This window comes from Carcharhinus amblyrhynchos, chromosome 15, assembly GCF_965287045.1.
Source record: "Carcharhinus amblyrhynchos chromosome 15, sCarAmb.v2.hapA, whole genome shotgun sequence".
NCBI classification, from domain to species: domain Eukaryota; kingdom Metazoa; phylum Chordata; class Chondrichthyes; order Carcharhiniformes; family Carcharhinidae; genus Carcharhinus; species Carcharhinus amblyrhynchos.
In genome coordinates, this window is record NC_137338.1 from 68,228,753 (window position 1) to 68,250,930 (window position 22,178).

General features: G+C 43.0%; 1 protein-coding gene across 1 annotated transcript in view; it reads right to left on the reverse strand.

Annotated features, from left to right (window-relative positions):
* Positions 1-22,178, reverse strand: part of vwa8 (von Willebrand factor A domain containing 8) — a 329,616-nt gene that overhangs the window by 147,685 nt on the left and 159,753 nt on the right. Inside the window, exons 21-24 of the mRNA XM_080204136.1 lie at positions 18,766-18,842; positions 16,553-16,628; positions 13,805-13,940; positions 4,957-5,076 (exon numbers count right to left, since the gene is read on the reverse strand). Coding sequence (XP_080060262.1) covers positions 4,957-5,076; positions 13,805-13,940; positions 16,553-16,628; positions 18,766-18,842 — 409 coding nt within the window. The remainder of the gene's footprint in view (positions 1-4,956; positions 5,077-13,804; positions 13,941-16,552; positions 16,629-18,765; positions 18,843-22,178) is intronic.

The window sequence follows — 22,178 nt, forward strand, 5'->3', positions numbered from 1 at the left end:
AACATCTTTGTGTCCTGCAGTAAACATGGATATATTATACTACCCTGCCCTATCTAAGTAATTGATCTAGGTTAAACTCATGAACAAAGAGCAGCAGTAGGCCATTCAGCCCCTCGAGCCTGCTGTCATTTAATAACATTTTGGCTTATCTGATAGAAACCTTAAATTTGCATTCTGTCTACCTCCGATAATCATCACTACCTCACTTACCAAGAATCTACCCACCTTGGCCTTTACAATATTCAAAGACTTCGCTTCCACTATCTTTTCAGAAAGATTTCAAAGACACTCAACCCACTGAGATAAAAATATTTGCCTCATCTCTTGAGGGACCCTTTATCTTTGAACACTGCCCCAGTTCTAGATTCTCCCACAAGAGGAAACATCCTCCCCATATCCATTCAGTCAATATCCTCAGGATCTTGTATGTTTCAATTAAGTCACCTCTTATTCTTTTAAAATGCAGCGGATACAAGCCTAGCCTGTCCAACCTCCCCTCATAAAACAACCCGCCCATTCCAGGTGTTAGTCTTGTAAACAAAAGCAGGCAATGCTGGAAAATCTCAGCAGGTTTAAGAGCATCTGTGGAGAGAGAACAGAGCAATCATTTTAATTCTGGATGACTCTTAGTCAGAGCCTCATATTAGTTTGGTAAAACTTCTCTGAACCGCTTCCTTAAGTGAGGTGACCAATACTGTACACAGTACTCCAGATGTGGTCTCACTCAATAGGAGATAGGAGCAGGAGGAGGCCTTTTGGCCCTTTGAGCCTGCTCTGCCATTCAGCACAATCATGGTCGATTGTCCAACTCAATAGCCCAATCCTGCATTCACCCCATACTTTTGATCCCATTTCCCCCCCGAGTCCAATACTTAGCTGCCTCTTGGATACATTCAATGTTTTGGCATCACCTACTTCCTGTGGTAATGAATTCCACAGGCTCACCACTTTTTGGATGAAGAAATGTGTCCTCATTTCTGCCCTAAATGCTCTACCCCAAAATCCTCAGACTGTGACCCCTGTCCTTAATAATTGAAGCATAACGTCCCAACTGTTACATTCAATTCTCCTTTCAATAAATTGTAACATTCTATTAGCTTTCCTAATTACTTGCTGTGCCTGCATTTTAGCTTCTGTAATTCATGCACTAAGATGCCCAAGTCCCTCTTAGAGTTCCACAATTTCTTACCATTTATTCTTCCTGTCAAAATGGACAATTTCACATTATACTCCATTTGCTAGATCTTTGCCCATTCACTTAACCTATTTCTTTTTGTAGCCTTATGATCTCTTCACAACCTCTTTCCTACCTATCTTAATGTCACCAACAAATCTGGCAACTATCCCAGTCATTTATATAAATTGCACAAGAAGTTGAGAGTCTAGCACTGATCCCTATGTCACATCAGTCATCACATCTTCTCATCTGAGAAATACCCATTAATGCTGACTCTCTGCGCATTAAATGGCTGAGGCCCAAGCATTGATCCTTGCAGCAATCCACTTATGAGGAATAGGAGTAGACCATTTAGCCAATTGAGTCTGTTCTGCCATTCAATTAGGCTACGGCCGATCATCAGCTACCTCAACGCTACCTTCTGAGCTATTTCTATATCGCTTGATGTCATTAGTCTCCAAAAATCTATTGAATTTGGTTTTGAACATGCTGAATGACTGAGTTTTGACTTGACTTTTGGGTAGATTTTTTTAATGATTCACACCCTCTGAATGAAGATATTCCACTTCATCTTGGTCCTAAATGGCCTACCTCTTATTCTAAGATTATGTCCCCCGGGTTTAGGCTCTCCAGCCAGAGGAAACATTCTATCCACATCTACCCTATTTACACCCTGTAACTTTTGTAAGTTTTCAGTAAGATCACCTCTCATTCTTCAACATTCTAGAGAAGACAGCCTCACTTTCCTCAAACTCTCAAAAATAAGCAAAATACCCATTAAATCAGATGCTGGAAATCTGAAATAAAAACAGAAAATGGCAGATAAATTCAACGGGTCTGGCAGCATCTGTGGAGAGAGAAACAGAGTTAATGTTTCAAGTCCATATGACCTTTCTCCAAAACGGAAAAGTGATAGAAATGTGATGAATTATATACTTGAAGGAAGGGATGGGGCAGAATGGAAAGTCAGTGATTGGTTGGAACTGAAGAGAGATTGACAAAGATGTCACTGGCGTAAGACAAAGGGACTGCTAATGGTGCCATTAGTGTTAATAGTGGCAAAGATGGGATAGAGAACGTGTTAATAGGAGAACAAAGGTCAATGCTCAGTGTGAGTGAAAGTGGGCAGTAGTACTTTGTCATTGAAGGATTCAGCAATGGTAATGTCATTGAATGTCAAAGGGCAATGATTAGATTTGAACCTTTGTTCCCAGAGTCCCTGGGTCACTAGCCCAGTAACAATACCAGTAGATCACCACCTCCCCTTGCCTTCAAAATAGATGCCACTTTGCTCGCTTCCCCCTTTCTTCAACAGCAGGGTTAGAATTGTTATGTGCCAATGCATAGAAACTGTTCAAAAATCTAGAGAATATGCATAGATTAAAACTGTCCTTGCAGCCATTTTAAAAAACATCCTGGGTAGTAAATGGAAGCTCACTTTTTACGAAAGGAGGGAGAAAGAAAATGGGAAAGTTTTGATCCATTAGCCTGACAGCAGTAGTAGGGAAAATACAAGAATCAATTTTAAAAGATGTGATAACTGGACATTTAGAAAACAATGATCTGATTGGATAGAATCAACATGGATTCAAGAAAGGGAAATTATGTAGTCAAAGCTGTCAGGTTTTCTGAATATATTACTAGCAGAATAGATAAGAGAGAACCATGTGCTGTACAAAGAGTTACAGAATGCTTTCAATATGATTAAAGTTTTAAACTTTATTTATTGGTGTCTCAAGTAGACTTACATCAACAGCACAATGAAGTTACTATGAAAATCCCGTGGTCACAACACTCTGGAGCTTGTTCGGGTACACTGAGGGAGAATTTAGCATGGCCAAGGCACCTAACCAACACGTCTCTCAGACTGTGGGAGGAAACCACACTGACCGGTGAGAACATGCAGATTCTGCACAGACAGTGACCCAAGCCGGGAATCGAACCCGGACCCCTGGCACTGTGAGGCAACAGTGCTAACCACTGTGCCGCCCATGTAAGATTCCAAATTAGTAAACAAAATTAGAGTGCATGGGATTGTGGGTAATATGTTGTCATGGATTCAGAATTGGTTATCAAACAGAAAGAATAAATAGATCATTCCCTGTTTGGCAGGCTATGACTGGGTGTCAGTGCTTGGGGCCCCAGCTATTCATAATCTACATCCAATAATTTGGATATGAATACCAAATGTAATATTCCTAAGGTTGCTGATGACACAAAACATGCGAACGTAAGTTGTGAGGAGGATGCAAAGAAGTTTTAAGGGGGATGGAATATAACGTGGAACAATGTGAAATTATCTACTTTGGTAGAAAACAGAAATGCAGAAAAGCATGAGAGATTGTGAAACGTTGATGCCACAAAGATGATTCGTATTGGAGTCAAAGTGTTAATTCTGCTTCTCTCTCCATAGATGCTGTCTGACCTGCTGGGCTTTTCCAGCATTTTCAGTTTTTATTTCAGAATTCCTGCAATTTGCTTTTATTGTAGCAGTGCATGGTTGCTTTTCAGACTGGATGGAAGTATACAATGGTATTCTCAAGAATCTGAATTAGAACCACTGCTTTTTTGATATATAGTAATGACGTTAACATGGACATAGAGGAATAATTTAACAGTTTGCAAATGGCATCAAACTCAGTTACTAAATAGTGAGGGTAGTAACAGACTTCAAGAGGACGTACTGACAAATTGGGCAGATGAAACAATATAGAGAAGTGTCTTGGAAATCTTGGGACGTTAAGGAACAATTTAGCATGGCCAATCCACTTATCTGCACATCTTTGAACTATAGAAGGAAACCCACACAGGTATGGGGAGAACATACAATCTCCACATTGACTGTCACCCAAAGCTGGAATTGAACGCAGGTTCCCGTGAGGCAGCAGTGCTAACCCCTGTGCCACCATATTGCCCCATGAGATATTTGTGCCAAAAACCTCCAGCCTTGTCCATGACTGGGATTCTCTGGTGCCACTGCAGTGAATGGAGTTTTGGCTGAGTCCCAAATTATCTGTTCTCGCAGGTAGCAGGGCAGGAATGGATGAAATTGGAGATTCCTGTCCTTGGTATCCTTGATTTTAAGGCATTAAAAAGCAAGGAAATTATGTTAAAATTTTTATAAGACACTGCTTGTGCTCCAGCAGGAGTATTGGGCACCACAGTCACCTCCTCAAGAGCGCACAGAGGAGAATGATACTATGGGTGTGGGAATACAGCTATGTGGAGAGACTGGGGAGGCTGGAATTGACCCATTTAAAACAAAAAGTTTAAAGACAGAATTTAATTGAACCGTTAAAAAATAATGAAGCGCACTGATGGAGCAGAAAGAGAAAAACTGTTTCTGCTGCTGGGAGGATCAATAACCACAGGAAATAGATCTAAGAGAATTGACAATAGAACCAGCAGGGTAACAGGGAGAAATAATTTGCACAGCAAGTTACTCTAATCTGGAATGCACAGCTTGAGAAGATGGAGGAAGCAGATTCAGTATTACTTGACAAGGTCACCTCATAAAACATCCCACATTTCACACCGAGACTGCATTTGTAAAGGGCGACTCCTTTGAGATGTCATGAGTTCAGAACAAAAAAAAACTGAAAAACACAGAAATTGCTTTATAAGTTACATGAATTGAAACAAAATAAATAGTTACTGCTTCCGGAACTGATCCTGTTATCTGAGTGATTTCATTCTTTGACAAAACAAAAGCATGGCTCTTTCTGTAATATCAAAACACTAACGAAACTCTAAATAAAAGGGTGAATCATATCACTTACCTAGAGCACCAAAGAAATCATTCCCCAAAAAGGGAAATCCTGGCCTGTTAGCCAGCACAATCATTCGGAAATCTGGATGAACGACAATCACGTCAGGTCTTCCTGCTGCACTGGTGGGATCTGAAATATCAGCAATTAATCTGTCACATTGCTCAACACAGTACAGCATAACTCAGTGGAACTGTCTTTCACACAACATCCATTCTACTGTTTTTTAAACACAATTTTTATTCAATGAAGTAGCAGAAGTCTAAACTTTCTGCTGGAGTTTTGCCCATTATAACTCAAGGAAAGAAGGAAACAGAACAAGAGCAAGTGTCCAGCTGCCCACTCAACCCCACACTATTGGAATTTTCGGGGCCAAGTGCTGCAGGGTGGACGGTAAGTGCAGCCGGGAGGAAGGGGTAAGTACGGGGTGGGGGTGGGGGGAGGGATGTAGGCAGCGGCGGAGGTTAGTGTGGCAGGGTGGTGGGGGCTAAGTGCGGCAGGGTAAGGGGGGGGTAAGTGTGACAGGGTGGGGGTTAAGTGCGACAGGGTGGGGGGGGTAAGTGCGACAGGGTGGGGGGGGGTAAGTGCGACAGGGTGGGGAGGGGGTAAGTGCGACAGGGTGGGGGGGGGGTAAGTGCGACAGGGTGGGGGGGGGTAAGTGCGACAGGGTGGGGGGGGTAAGTGCGACAGGGTGGGGGGGGTAAGTGCGACAGGGTGGGGGGGGTAAGTGCGACAGGGTGGGGGGGGGGTAAGTGCGACAGGGTGGGGGGGGTAAGTGCGACAGGGTGGGGGGGGTAAGTGCGACAGGGTGGGGGGGGTAAGTGCGACAGGGTGGGGGGGGTAAGTGCGACAGGGTGGGGGGGGTAAGTGCGACAGGGTGGGGGGGTAAGTGCGACAGGGTGGGGGGGGTAAGTGCGACAGGGTGGGGGGGGTAAGTGCGACAGGGTGGGGGGGGTAAGTGCGACAGGGTGGGGGGGGGTAAGTGCGACAGGGTGGGGGGGGTAAGTGCGACAGGGTGGGGGGGTAAGTGCGACAGGGTGGGGGGGGTAAGTGCGACAGGGTGGGGGGGGTAAGTGCGACAGGGTGGGGGGGGGTAAGTGCGACAGGGTGGGGGGGGTAAGTGCGACAGGGTGGGGGGGGTAAGTGCGGCAGGGTGGGGGGGGTAAGTGCGGCAGGGTGGGGGGGGTAAGTGCGGCAGGGTGGGGGGGGTAAGTGCGGCAGGGTGGGGGGGGTAAGTGCGGCAGGGTGGGGGGGGTAAGTGCGGCAGGGTGGGGGGGGTAAGTGCGGCAGGGTGGGGGGGGTAAGTGCGGCAGGGTGGGAAGGGAATTGGCATCTTTAAAAAACTAGTATTTTCTGCAAATATTGAACTTTCATGGGATCACTAAACGGTGTGGATTTCTGGGTTGAGATGTGGCACTAACTGGTTCAGATGTATTCTGGCAAAAGTTTTGCTGGCAATGGAAAGCAGAGAGATTTCTCAATGATTGTCTCAAGACTGGGGAGTTACTTTCTGGAGAGTACAGGAGGATAGGGGCAATTTTGTCTTCTTAAGGATGGTTCCTTGCTCCCATATGGCAATGAAGGAGTTCAATGAGTTTCTTCACCAGGCATTGACTTTGTAAATCTAGCAACAGCTCCTGGAGTTTGATTGCATTTGTCATTTCTAACAGTGCGAGAGAGTCATCAAGAGAGCAGTTGATGGAAACTTATCGCAGTCTGTTGATTGCTTCGTCATGGATGGATGAAGGCAGATTGAGGATGTGGTTAAAATGCGCTGCCCATCTTTCTAGAATTTGAGCTTTTCTGTGTAAAGTGTTGACCTGTTGGCACTGTGGATTAGTGATGAACCAATAGGCCATAGTCAGATTTCAGAGCATCGGAGAATTTCTTCCAGTCTTTGTGGCCTGTATATGACTAAAGTTTGTCTGCTTCCTTATTCAGCCAAGTTCTTTGATCTCTCTGAGTTGCACTGGACAGTCCTACGAACTGGACATTCTTAGACAGTGATGACTTCTCCCTGTAGAGGCAATATTTCTTCTCCTTTAGTTTCTGAATTATCACATTGTTTTCAATGGATCCAACTTGATGCACACGAGGCCAAGGGCCTCTTTACAGTGGAGTACAATATATCCTCAATGTGGCCAGTGTCCATTTTCAAAGACGATTCCTGGGTTTGTCTCATGAGATTCCTTCAATACTGCTTGTTTGAGCTTTGAGACACTGAGACACTTTTAGACTTTCATGCCCTGCAGGACCAACCAGGATAGATCTTGATGTTTAACTTTGAAATGATAAAACAGTGGTCAGCCCAACAGTCAATGCCTCATGTGGCTTTTGCTACGTGCAAATCCTACCTGTACCTTTGCCTGGTAATGACATAGTCAATTAGTGGAATAAGGGTGCATTCAAGACGTCTTGTTACTATTAGGGTGGCAAAAACAGTCATTAAGAGCTCATGCTCAATACATGTCTTCAGTAAGATGAGACCATTTCTCCTACAACTGCTCGTCCTGATTTTTTCTGATGATCCCTTCCCACTGCTGGTGATCTACACCAACTCTTCCAACAAAGTAATCCAGAATGAGTAGCTTGTCTAATTCTGGCAGAGCAGCAGTAAAGGAGTGGAGGTCGTCATAGGTTTTATCCTTGATCAGGGTTGGTCATGGTAGGGGCATACACACTGGATTTGATTTGATTTGATTTATTATTGTAACATGTATTAACATACAATGAAAGTATTGCTTCTTGCGCACTATATCAGACAAAACGTACCGAAGGAGAGTGCAGAATGTAGTGTTGTGGTCATAGGTAGGGTACAGAGAAATATCAGCTTAATGCAAGATAAGTTCATTCAAAAGTCTGACAGCAACAGGGAAGAAGCTGTTCTTGAGTCAGTTGGTACATGACCTCAGACTTTTGTAACTTTTTCTTGACGGAAGAAGGTGGAAGAGAGACTGTCTGGGGTGTGTTGGGTCCTTAATTATGCTGGCTGCTTTACCAAGGCAGCGGGAAGTGTAGACAGATTCAATGGATGGGAGGGATTGCATGATGGATTGGGCTACATTCACAACCTTTTGTAGTTCCTTACTGTCTTGGGCAGAGCAGGGGCCATACCAAGCTGTGATACAACCAGAAAGAATGCTTTCTAAGGTGCATCTGTAAAAGTTGGTGAGAGTCGTAGCTGAGATGCCAAATTTCCTTAGTTTTCTGAGAAAGTAGAGACGTTGATGGACTTTCTCAACTATAGTGTCGGCATGGGAACCAGGACAGGTTGGTGGTGATCTGGACACCTGAAAACTTGGAGTTCTCGACCCTTTCTACTTTGTCTCCATTGATGTAGACAGGGGCATGTTCTCCTTTATGCTTCCTGAAGTTGATGACAATCTCCTTCGTTTTGTTGACATTGAGTGAGAGATTATTGTTGCAACACCAGTTCACCAGATTCTCTATCTCATGGCGGTTGCTGTGCAGAAAGAGGTCTTGTCTCAGACTTGTCAGTTGTGGTACTGTCCATGAGGCTATGCATATTTCATACATCAATGGCGACTGGTGTCAGCTTCACTTTCTTTATTGAGTTTTTTGTATTTGGGCATAGACAGATAGGATAGAAAAAATCTATTTCTGTAACAATAGGGTCAATAACTGGGAGTATAGATTTAAAGGTGATAAGAAATGAGTTGTGAAGTAATTCTTTTCACCCTGAGGTTAATGGGGATCTGGAACTCACTGCCTGAAAAGGCAATAGAGACAGAAATTCTCATTGCATTTAAATGTACTTCAATATGCACTTGAAGTGCTGCATCCTAGAGGGTTATGGATCAAGAATTTGAAGGTGAGATTAGATTGGATATCACCACATGGTGGGCTGAACGATCTCTTTTGGTGCTGTAGACCTGTCTACATTGCTATATTTGTGGAGGGTATAATGTTGGAGATAGACCTGGGAGGGAATGGGAATAAAGATAGTAAAGGAATGAATGAGGGTTGCAGCAACAGATAAGTTCAGGCAAGGTAAAAGTCAGGCAATTTTACAGTGTGAAAGAGTTAGTTTTGGTGATATGGTACTGGGAGTTCATTTTAGGGGTCAATTTTAGGGCGGTACAGTAGCACAATGGTTAGACTGCTGCTTCACAGCTCCAGGGACCTGGGTTCGATTCCTGGCTTGGGTCACTGTCTGTGTGGAGTTTGCACATTCTCCTCATGTCTGCATGGATTTTCTCCAGGTGCTCTGGTTTCCTCCCACAGTCCAAACATGTGCGGGTTAGGTTGAATGGCCATGCTAAAATTGCCCCTTAGTGTCCTGAGATGTGTAGATTAAAGGGATTAGCAGGTAAATATGGAGGGGTATGGAGGGTAGGGCCTGGGTGGGATTGTGGTCAGTGCAGACTTGACGGGCCAAATGGCCTCTTTCTGCACTGTAGGGTTTCTATGAATTAAAACAAAAGTTGTGAATAGTCCGGTTCAGGTTCAGACAGCTGCAACAGAAGAAACAGAATTAATGGCGGAGGAGCAGAGTTTGTGACGGGCACTAAAGACAATAGCTTCTGTCTTCCCAATATTTAATTGGAGGAAATTTCTGTTTATCCATTGCTGGATGTCAGAAAAACAGGTTAGAGACAGACAAAGGGACATGAGAGATAACTGAGGTATAGACTCAGAGTTGACAGCAGGTGCATGGAAGTGACAGTGTGTTTTTGGAAGATTTTGCCAAACGCAGTATTATAGATGATAAACAGGAGATGGCAAGGGCAGATCCTTGGAGAATGCTTTATATTTGAAAGGGCTTCAAGTTACTTTAAGACTGATTACATGATGTGATGATGACGTCATTAGGCTGTTGCCACAGGCTGCTGTTTTACTTTCAGTTTGTACTTGCTGCAGTGAAGAGAACATTTTTTTCAATAAATTATGCTATGTTTTAGCTTGAATTTGTGTGTGCAAACCAAATCTTTTCTTTCTGTGTGAAACGCATGACCCCTAATGTAGTTAGGACATTACAGAGGACACTAGATGTAATGGTGGGGGACAGAGAAGAGGAGGCGTTGTAGGTGATTGTGCTGCTATGGCAGGATAGATATGAATGAAACCCAACAGCACTGTCAAGACATTGGAGAAGAATTTCAAGGTCAAACATGTCAAGGGCTGTAAAAAGGTCAAAGAGGGCTGGGAGAGGTAGTTTTTCCATGAACAGTCAACTAGGATGCCACTTGTGGCTTGACAAGAATGGAACCCTGTTTGGAGAGATTTAAACAGGGAGCTCCAAAAAGATGGTGAATCTGGGAGCTATTAACACAGCGTGACCAAAGGTTCAAGATAGGGGTGGTATTTTTCAAAGATGGAGGGATTAAAGATGGGTTTTGAGGAGAGGGCTGATGACAACGGTATGTTTGAAAGAGAGTGGGATGGTATCTAAGGAGAGAGAAGTGGTAATGATGTCAGCTAAAATGGGAGTCAGGAAGTCAAATGGCATGGTAGCCGTTTAGAGGGAATAAGGTTTCAAGGGCAAGAGGTGGATCGCATTGACAAGATGAATTTGAAAAGGAAATGAGGGGAGATAGGAGAGAAGCTCCAGAAACATATAAACTCAGGGTTAAGGAAAGTTGAGCCAGTTTGGCAAGGGGAAGGGAGAGGAGCAACAGAGGCAACTGATCAAATGGTCTTTATCTTTTTAACAAAGTAATACATGAGCTCATCATCTTTTCTGTTAAGAGGTGAGGTTGGAGGGAAAAATGATTTAAGAAAATGGCTAATGGTGAAGAAGAAAAGCTAAGTGTCACCTTGGTCTCCCTTGATGATAAGAACATAAGAACATAAGAAATAGGAGCAGGAGTAGGCCATCTAGCCCTTCGAGCCTGCCCCGCCATTCAATAAGATCATGGCTGATCTGTCGTGGCTCAGTTCCACTTTCCCGCCCTCTCCCCATAACCCTTAATCCCTTCTCCTATCAAAAACCCATCAACCCGCTTCTTAAAAATATTTAGCGAGGCAGCCTCCACCACTTCAACGGGCAGAGAATTCCAGAGATTCACCACCCTTTGAGTGAAGAAGTTCCTCCTCAACTCCGTTCTAAACCGCCTCCCCTTTATCTTGAGGCTGTGCCCCCTAGTCCTACTGTCTTTTTTGAGCGGGAAGAGTCTCTCCACCTCTATCCTATCCATCTTTTAATAGTGGGCTGCTTTAATGATGGAAAGCGTAATAATGTTCAGAGTGCTCCATCCAGATGGGGAGGGTTATGAGCGATTCAAAATATTGAAATGATTTAAGTGAAAAAGAGCAATAGTTCCACTGAGTACCAGGTAGAGGAGAGGATGTGATTTTGTGAATTAATGGCTGTTGTGATACTACAATGACTTATAGGTGAAAGAATAAATAGTTGGTAGTTTGAGATGCTGAGGTAAGTGACTTCATAGAATCCCTACAGTGCAGAAGGAGACCATTCAGCCCATTGTGTGTGCACCAACACTTAACCCAGGCATACCCCATAACTCAAAGTATTTACCCTGCTAATCCCTCTAACGTACGTATCTTGAGAGACTAAAGGACAATTTAGCATGGCTAATCAACCTAACCCTTCACATCTTTCGATTATGGGGGGAATACTTTGCGTCAGTATTCACCAAAGAGAAGGACCTGGTGGATGATGAGTCTGAGAAAGCATGTGTAGATAGTTTGAGTCATGTTGAGATCAAAAAGGAGGTGGTATTGGGGTAGACAAGTCCCCAGGGCCTGATGGGATATATCCCAGAATACTGAAAGAAACAAGGGAGGAAATTGCTGGGGCCTTGAGAGGAATCTTTATATCCTCACTGGCTACAGAGGAGGTCCCAGAGGAATGGAGAATAGCCAGTGTTGTTCCTTTGTTTAAGAAGGGTAGCAAGAATAATTCAGGTAATTACAGGCTGGTGAGCCTGACATCAGTGGTAGGGAAATTATTGGAGGGATTCATCAAAACAGGATTTACTCCCACTTAGAAATAAGTGGGTACATTAGTGAGAGGCAACATGGTTTTGTGAAGGGGAGGTCATGTCTCACTAACTTGATCGATTTTTTCGAGGAAGATGATTGATGAGGGTAGGGCAGTGGATTTGTCTACATGGACTTCAATAAGGCCTTTGACAAGTTCCCTCATGACAGATTGGTGCAGAAGGTGAAGTCACATGGGATAAGAAGTGAGTTGGCAAGAAGGACACAAAACTGGCTTGATCGTAGAAGATAGAGGGTACAGTGGAAGGGTGTGTTTCTGAATGGAAGGCTGTGATAAGTGGTGTTCCTCAGGGGTCAATGCTGGGACCTTTGTTGTTTGTAATATATATAAATGATTTGGAGAAAAATATAACTGGTTTGATCAGTAAGTTTGCAGACGACACAAAGATTGGTGGATTTGCAGATAGTGATGAGGACTGTCAAAGGATACAGCAAGACATAGATCGGTTGGAGACTTGGGCGGAGAGATGGCGGATGGAGTTTAATCTGGACAAATGTGAGGTAATGAATTTTGGAAGGTTTAATACAAATAGGAAATATACAGTAAATAGCAGAACCCTTGAGAATATTGATAGGCAGAGGGATCTGGGTGTATAGATATACAGGTCACTGAAAGTGGCAACGCAGGTGGAGAATGTAGTCAAGGCGGCGTATAGCATGCTTGCCTTCACTGGCAGGGGTACTGAGTTTAAAAATTGGCAAGTCATGTTGCAGCTTTATAGAATCTTAGACTGCACTTGGAATATATTGTTCAATTCTGGTTGCCACACTACCAGAGGGATGTGGAGGCTTTGGAGAGGATACAAAAAGGATTTACCAGGATGTTGCCTGGTATGGTGGGCATTAGCTTTGAGGAGAGGTTGGAGAAACTTGATTTGTTCTCATTGGAATGATGGAGGTTGAGGGGTGACCTGGTAGACGTCCACAAGATTATGAGGGGCATGGACAAAGTGGACAGTCAAAAGCCTTTTCCCAGGATGGAATTACTAGGGGGCAAAGGTTTAAGGTGCGAGGGGCAAAGTTTAAAGGAGATGTACAAGGCAAGTTTTTTTTTTACACAGAGGGTGGTGGGTGCCTGGAACTAACTGTCATGGAGATAGTGGAAGCAGATATGAGAGTGACATTTAAGGGGCATCTTGACAAATACATGAACAGGATGGGAATAGAGGGATACAGTCCCCGGAAAGGTAGGGGTTTTTACTTCAGTCGGGCAGCATGGTCGGTGCAGGCCTGTTCCTGTGCTGTAATTTTCTTTGTTCTTAGTTCTTTGAAACCAGAGCATCTGGAGGTAACCCACACGGAACAGGGAGAATGCGCAGACTCCACACAGTGAAGGGACCTTGGGAGAGGGGAGGGGAATAAAAGCAATACAAGCGATCAGAGAATGCTGCATTGATTAGTGATAGATTATGATAGAAATAGCAAGGCCATGTGAGATGATGGGATTGATGGAGCGAACTGTTTTATGGGTGGTGGAGGGTTACATGAATGGAGAAATATGGGGGGAGCAAAGGCAATAAATTCAGAGGAGAGAGAAAAGAATTGAGATGTGGGGTAAAATCACCAAAAATGGGAAGTCAATTAGAGCAGAGTCAGAGAAGGTATCGCAGTGAGAAATTTTAAGTGATATTTGGCTGTAAGAGCAGGAATTTTGAATGAAAGGCTGAGGGACGGAAGAGTGAGATGCTCAAAGGAAGATAAGTTGCCAGAGGACTAGAGGGACAGATCAAGGTCTGATTTCGAGATAAGAGTTAATCTGAAGAAATTAAATGCAGTTTACAGTGAATTAATAAAATATACACAATTGGCAGTTTTAAATTATTCACTATTTGTTATTTTTGGCTGCATGCCTTTTCAAAGAAGCTCTGATGCTTACCAACAACGATGCGTCTTCCATCAGATAAAATCATCTCACCACTTTCCACTAATGTTTTTAGAATGCAGGTGACATTGGTTGGAGCCTTGTCAGCCTCATCAATGACCAGAATGTGACCCGATTTGACAGCTCTCACCTGGGAATAGGGGATACAAACTTTTTTTTTAGAAAGAAAGCACTACTCCCAGAGAATTTCTCAACAAGTAATAATATTCTGGTGTGTCAATATAGAGGCACTGGAGAAGATTCAACATGATCTGGGATGTATCAGAACTGAGTGATTATAATTACTGGAAAAGAAGTTATAGGCTCTTCTTTCGAGGAAAAAGAATGAGGGTGGCCTGATCAAGGTTTCTTTTAAATTATGAGGGGTTCAATGAGGTTACTTACCGGGAGACCAAAGCTAGGAGCTGTAGATGAGTGTGGTTCATGATCTCCCCAATGGCCAAATGGATAAGCTGTCTGTTTTAGATAGCTTATGATCTGGGAATGAAGGGTAGGGAGGGTTTTTCTACTAGGGGTTGGCAAACATTGTACCTAAAAGTCATGTTCTCTATTTTGCTGTAACTCAACTTGGAGGCTGATTACTGAGCAAATAATTTAACGGCCTGGAAGCTGCTGGGGAGGCATGTGGTGGGTGGGTTACAGAAAGGAGGACATCAGCAAACAATTGTGCAGCACAGAAGAACGGCATTCAACCCATTGCCTCTGTGCTGGCTCTTTGCAAAAAACAAGCAAATTATCCCAACTCCCATGATCATTTTCCAGTAAAGATGTGTCACACTCCCCCTCAGCTAACATGTGTTCGTTAGTTACAGGGGTGCATTTTCATGGCTGATAAAGGAAAATAGTAACTCCTGCTTAGTTCCTTCTTAAGGAGTCAATTGTGGGGCTTTCCAGAAAGGCATCATTTTTAGTTTGTTCATTTTGTGTGCACAAGCCTGGATAAAAAGAGTCCCTACAATTTACTGTCTGCAAATTGGAAGAATGGAGATTCTCACACTCGCTAAGAACAACTGGTTATTTACTGGCGGCAAGAGGGAAAAAGTATTAAAGGAAAAGTTTCATCCCTCCAAATAATTCATTTCTATGCATCAGTCGTTTTGGCTAGGTTCAGAAATTACACTGATTTAGGATAGGCTGTCATACGCCCACCAGCTACAATCTTATGGGGTTCTAAGTAAAGTTGTGTGTTGATTTGATTACATGCTACAACTGTGCCTAAAAGACTGGCTTTATATCCTCCAGTATGTAGCTCACAACAAACTGTTTATAACACTTTCAATATTGACAAACATCTCAAAATGCTCAGAGGTAAAATCCATGAGAAAAAAAGCAAGACATGCATTCATATTGCATGAATACAGAACATCCCATGCTTTGTAGCCAATGAGTACCTCTGAATAGTACTCGTTGCGGCAATGTAAGAAATACAGCATTCAATTAGCATACTGCAAGCTCCCAGAAACAGGAAGGTAAAGATCTCTTTTTATGATCTTGACTGAAGATAAACTAGTCAGGACACTGGGAATAGCTGCCCTGCACTCCTTTAAAACAGTGCCATGGGATCTTTCACATTTACCCTTTGGGGTAGTCGAAGCAGATAGAGCCTCAGAAAGACTTTGTAGTCAAAGGCTAGGAATCCTACAACAAGTAAATCATCTCCTGACTCCCCAAAGCCTGTGAACCATCTAAAAAGCATGTGTAATGGAATACTCTCCACATGCCTAGATGATTGCAGATCCAACAACACTCAAAGAGCTTGATACCATCCAGGACAAAGCATCCCGCTTGCTTGGCACCCCACCGTCAAACATTCAATCCCTGCACCAATGAACTGTGGCAGCTGTGCGCATCATTTACAGGATGCACAGCAGGAGTTCCTTGGAAAAAGGCAGCAGATACCTGGGAACAACACCACCTGGTCAATCACTATCCTGACTTGGAAAGATATTGCCATTCCTTCACTGTTATTGGGTTAAAATCCTGGAACATTCTCCCTAATAACACAGCTGGTATACCTACACTTCAGGGACAACAACGGTTCAAGAAGGCAGCTCACCACCATCTTCTCAAGGGCAAATAGGGATGCGCAATAAATGATGGCCTAGCCAGTGATCCTTACATCTCATAAATGAACGAAAAAACCCCACACTGCACCATTCCCTCACAAATGCACGTTGAATGTCAGCTTTGAGTTTTGTGCTTTGGTCCTGAAATAAAACTTGAACCCTGAACCTTGTGACTCAGGGTGCTACTGACAGAAGCACAGCTGACATTAGAGTCAAATAGAATCATCCAAAAACAACATCATTGAAGCACAATGAGTGCTACCTATCATACAGATCTCTCCGTAGCCTTGCTCCTCCCTATAGTATTTCCTCGCCCAGCCCTACATCCTGCAGGATACCTGTATTCCTTCTGGCCTCTTGCCCAACCCAGATTTTGATCACTCTTCCATTGACAACCAGCCCTTCAGATGCCTAAGCCTCAAGTTCTTTCAATTCCGACTGAAAATTTCTGTCTGTGGTTGTTCCTTAAAACCCACCTCTTTGACCAAGTGTTTAGTTATCCATCCTAATATCCCTTTCTGGGTGATGATATCAAATTCTGTCTGATTACACTACTGTGTTCAAAGCATTAGAAACACAAATGCTTTTTGCTACTTTAATCCATTTTACCTTAAATCAGAAAGAGATGCGTCTGGTTATTATATGTTTAATTAATTTGAAATATGTTAAAACAAACCAGAGGAGAATCTTCATATGTGATAACTCCATGTTGAACTGATGGCTGTAGAGTGAGACTCTGCACGGTGGTGTCTCTGAAATAAAGTAAAACAACACGTCACAAAATCAGTTGACAACGAACGAAAAATGTGATTTACAGGCAACAGACTTTTATCATAAATTAATCAAATACAGTAGAAACATGGCTGATCGTGATAAAGCTAAACACAGAAAAGATACACAATTAGAAACAGTGACTATTTGTTATACCACGGCGTCTTCCATCAGGAAACTGGATATATACTTAAAAGGGGGAAAATGCAGGGTAATGGGGAAATAGAAGGGCAATGGGAATGATTGGATAAGTTTTCAAGGAGCCATAGGCATGGTGGGCTCAATTGCTTGATTCTAAGCTTCTATCGATGAATTATAGAAAAATAAACTTGCATTGATTTAGCATCTTCTCATATCCTCAGGAGGCTCCTGATAAAAGTTTTATTGCTCCAAGTGACAGAGTGGACAATGAGAAACTACAGGTGCGATATTTCCTCCCTTCCCACCAGCAGGGTCTTCTTGTCCCACTGAAATCGACCCTTACCACAGGTTTCCCAGTGGTGAGGTGGGCAAGCCATGCAAAAGGCTGTAGATTTTGGTGGGACCAGATGGTCCTGCCGGTAATCAAAGAAGATCCCCCTTTGCTGCAGGAAAACCCGCTGCAGGGAGTGGGCTGGAAAATTCCAGCCTATTTCTGCTGATTGAGAAGTCTAGGAACAAAAAGGACAGAGCCTACAAATTAGATCGATGTCATTCAGGACTGACATCATGTAACATTTTTACATAAAGGGCAGTGGAACTCTCTTATGTTTATGGTAACTGATGTTAGAGCAATTACTAACTTTAATTGCAAACCTGATATGATTTCAATGAAACAAAGTTATCATACAGAGCAAAGGCAGCTGTATGAACAGCAAACTCAAGGGGATAAATGGTCCACAACTGATAATATGACTACCCTTGGTAGGAAAGCTTTGTGACAAATTGAGGTTGTGACAGGCATGATATAAAATGCACTTTTTCCAACATTACCATTCCAAAAGTAGGAGCAGGCAGCTATTGTAGATTGTTACTGACTGAACAAGAGAAAACAGTCTCGTGATTCTTCACCCACTGGGAGGTAGGCAAGCTGGACAAAAATCAGCAAGAATTTCACAACTAATTTCACTGGGAATGCAGATAATGACCCTGAATATTTTTAGAAACACAGCTGCACTGCAGGTGTCCCAGTTTCGTTTGTTACTGAAATGTACTGTTCAACCTTCAGTTCGGCCAGAAGGTTTATTTCATGGACAGCGTGGCTTAAAAAAAACTGCTAATCTAAAGAACTAAAACTTGTGGCCTTCAAAGATCTTACTGACCATTATCTTCATTTAAAATGTGCAGCACAACCTACATTGAGTACAGAATGCCAATACTTCATACATGGCATGTTGTATTCTTACACATCAAGAGAATACTTAGAGATAAAATACTTTGTAACATGACTAACCAGGTTATTCAGATTACTGAATTTTAAGCAGTGGGGCAACACAGTGGCACAGTGATTAGCACTGCTGCCTCACAGCTCCAGCGACCCAGGTTCAATTCCAGCTCGGATGACTGTGTGTGTGGGGTTTGCACGTTCTCCACGTGTCTGTATGGATTTCCTCCGGGTGTTCCGGTTTCTTCCCACACTCCAAAGATGTGCAGGTCAGGTTGATTGCCCCTTTGTGTCCAAAGATGGGTAGGCCAGATGGATTAACTATTATAAATGTGCGGATCTACAGGGGTAGGGTGGGGGAAGGGGCCTGGGTAAGATGCTCTGTCAGAGAGTTGGTGCAGATTTGATGGGCCAAATAGCCTCCTTCTGCACTGTAGGGATTCTATGATCAGAACATGAACAGGCTGGTAAAATTATCATAACTTCCTGACTTTTGTGCCTAGGATTCCGTGAGCTTTATTAACCTGTTACCTTCAAAAGTTTGTGTCCAATGTCTCTTTCTCCTTGTATCCCCATTAAAATTACAAGGTAAAAGTTGGGCTCTTTCTTCTTATAAATTGCTACCGATGGTAATGCCCAGCTCTAGGGAAAGAGTTGCTGTGCTAGGGCAGTTGTTAACAAATGTTGGGCCCTCAGCAAATTAGGCATGTCAAGAATAATGCCCACTACTTATAATTTGAACAGTCAACACTTACCTGTGAAGCTGTAAATATTCCCTGGGTCTGTTCAATAAATGTAGGAAATGGTCAACAATCTTGTTTTTGCCCACACCCTATATAAATGATAAACAGTGACCATTAACAAATAATAATTCAAAGAAACAACAGTCAAATATCTGATCTATTATTGGGCATAAAATTTAAGTAAGACTAATACTTAACAAGCAGTGCAGGCACAGTAGTGGAAGCAGTAACATACATTTAACCATCTGGGTAGTGCAACTCAGTTTTGAGATCACCCTATGGTCCTATGGGTTAGTACATCGAAAAAGCTACATGCATCTATTGAAGGCGTGTGTAGAGCAGAAACATGGAGCTTCACTAAAGATCAGGAACCAGCAGAGAGGCAAAATCATGTTCCTTGGTGATGCATTGTGCAGCTGCACTGGAAGAGACTCCAGAGCACCTCTCCACCTGGGGATGATAGAGACACTCCATCTAATTGGAATTCAACGGTTATTATCAAGACTTTTGCATTATTAAAAATAAGTGACCAATGAACAATTTCAATCATCTAAGTTTTTGAGTTTTGTGGGAATTACAGTTTGTGTGCCTGTAAGATTTGCAGGTCAAATAGGTAAATCAATCTCAATATTGTTCCTAGGCAACATAGCCCCACAAATCAGCAAGCTCAATCAAGAGAGCCTGAGATGGCTGGTGTGAAGAATGAATCTTACTGATGTAAAGCACAGGAAACTGTTTTCAGAGCATGCTACATCTGCTGTGAAATTACTTAATAAGGGCAATGGTTGAGAAGTGTTTAACACACAAGTATAAAATTTCAGCCTCCCATCAACAAAAGTGAATCCATTTAAATACTCTTCTGAATTGTACTCTCATGCAATGTTGGAGCTGCCAGGCTTCTAATAGGAACATGTTTAAATTTTAGTGCTCAACATGTGAACATCACGGTCAGAGCTGAAAGTTTTTGCTCATGCCTAGTTTTTGATTTGATTTGATTTATTGTTGTCACATGTATTAACATACAGTAAAAAGTATTGTTTCTTGAGCGCTATACAGGCAAAGCATACCATTCATAGAGAACAAAGTGAAAGAGTGCAGAATGTCGTGTTACAGTCATAGCTAGGGTGCAGAGAAAGTGCCCTTAGGATATTGATGACGGCCAATATCTTAGACCATATATGATGAGGGTTTTCCCAAGATGATGTTCAGTCATTGTAATGATATATTACGAGGAGTGTCAGGTCTACTGACACTCCGGATTCTGAGTTTGTAACTGAAGCACTTTCAGGAAGTGGAAATAAGTCTGCAAATAAAAGGAAGCTGGTGAAGGGACACCAGCCTCTCAGGATTATTTCAGTTGTGAGTTCCAGGATTGCACCTGGCGACAATGGCAGAGTAGCAATTTATTTCCAAATCTGAATGCTGTACATCTTGGAGTTGATGGTGTCTTTGTCAATCCAGCTGGTTTCAGAGTTATCACAGAAGCCATAGTGAGTTACTGAACTGCATCTTTGTCTACACTTCCCGCTGCCTCAGCGAAGCAGCCAGCATAATTAAGGACCCCACGCACACCGGACATTCTCTTTTCCACCTTCTTCTTTCGGGAAAGATATACGAAAGTCTGAGGTCACGTACCAACTGACTCAAGAACAACTTCTTCTTTGCTACTGTCAGACTTTTGAATGGACTTACCTTGCATTAAATTGATCTTTCTCTACACCCTAGCTATGACTGTATCTCTACATTCTGCACTCTTTTGTTTCCTTCTCTATGAATCGTATGTTTTATCTGTTATAGCATGTAAGAAACAATACTTTTCATTGCATGTTAATACATGTGACAATAATAAATCAAATCAAATGTGGAGATACTGAGGCGCTTTAAACACTATTAAATTGGTCAGTGTAGAAGGCATAGCTCAGGGTAGGATACCAGTTTCTGTTTTAGCCCTTTGCATGTCGATGTCCCAGTTTCATTTTGCCTGCTTTGGTGGCTCTCCAAATGACTGTCTAAAGGGCAGGGGATTGGTGCTACAAGGTTAAAGCCTACACACTAAGCTGTTGGATAAAGGAGCAGAAATACCCAGACAGGCCTCATTAATTAGCACAATGTCTGGGCTCTGATGTTGTTTGATCCAAGTTATTCTTAAAGAGAAGCTGAAGACTTAGTTCCAAACATTTAACAACAAGAAACTCAATGCGATGAACAAAGAGCCTTGAGATGGGAAAATCGAACCAATACAATGACATAGGTCCTCAGGTCTGAGAGTAGGAAACTACTTCCAACACTGCCCCTCCAAAATACATCTGTGCAAGTGCTTAACATGCAGTTTCCTACAAGAATTCCATTTCCAATCTGAGAGACTGCTATACAAATACATTGCTTTATGTACTATTTTGAAATAGGTCGCTTTTAATGGCTGAGTCCTGTGTAGAAGTGGAATACACAATAGTAAACCACAAATGCATGAACTGCATGTGTGCTTGATCGATCAGAACTTGTATTTTTTTGCTGGATGCAGAATAAGGAATGTTCTGCAATACTGAAGTACATGCAATTATGGAAAACCAGCATCAGAAGAGCTTCCATACATACTCAGATACAGATACGCCAGAAGAGTGAAAATAACATTCTATGAACCAGCAGCACCCACTGTCACAAAATCCCACAGCTACAGCAATTCACTGTATGGTCACAATGTGTTGGAATTGGAGCATTCTTGAGAGATCACTACAGCACAATAGAATCAAAGAATCCCTACAGTGCAGGAGGGCATTTGGTCCATCAAGACCCTACTCCTGCCAGCCCTCATATTTTCTCTGCTAATCCCCCTTTGGACTGTGGGAGGAAACTGGTTCACCCAGTGCAAACCCATGCAGACATGGGGTGAATGTGCAAACTCCACACAGACAGTGACTCAAGGCTGGAATTGAACCAGGGTCTTTGGAGCTGTGAGACAGCTGTGCTAACCACTGTGATATAAGAGGGAGTCTTCTAGGACCTTGATCACTTTTCAGGCTGCCTTTTCAAGTAGGCGAGCAGGTACTTCAGGATGGAGATTCCTTATCTCCCATGTTTTAAACTTTAAAAAAAGGTCCTCAGCAGCCAGGCCTTCATTAGGAGGGGAGCCCCTACACAGGACGGGCCAACAGCTGAAGCTGAATCAAGGAATTCAGGCCTCCAGGCAGCTTGCGTGACTAATCCCTGGAGGGCCAGAACAACAGACCTTAATAAACTTTCAAGGATTCTTCACTGGCTACCCATCACTTACTGGCAGGTAGCTCTGGCACCCACATATTCGGCTGCCAGGAAAACTGCTCAGGGGCAGGATGGAGCAGGCAAACCAACATGCCAGCTGGCAGTGTGAATTTCCATTCCCACTCACACCTGCTTGCCTCATCAAGGCTTCAAGATGAATTCCTAGT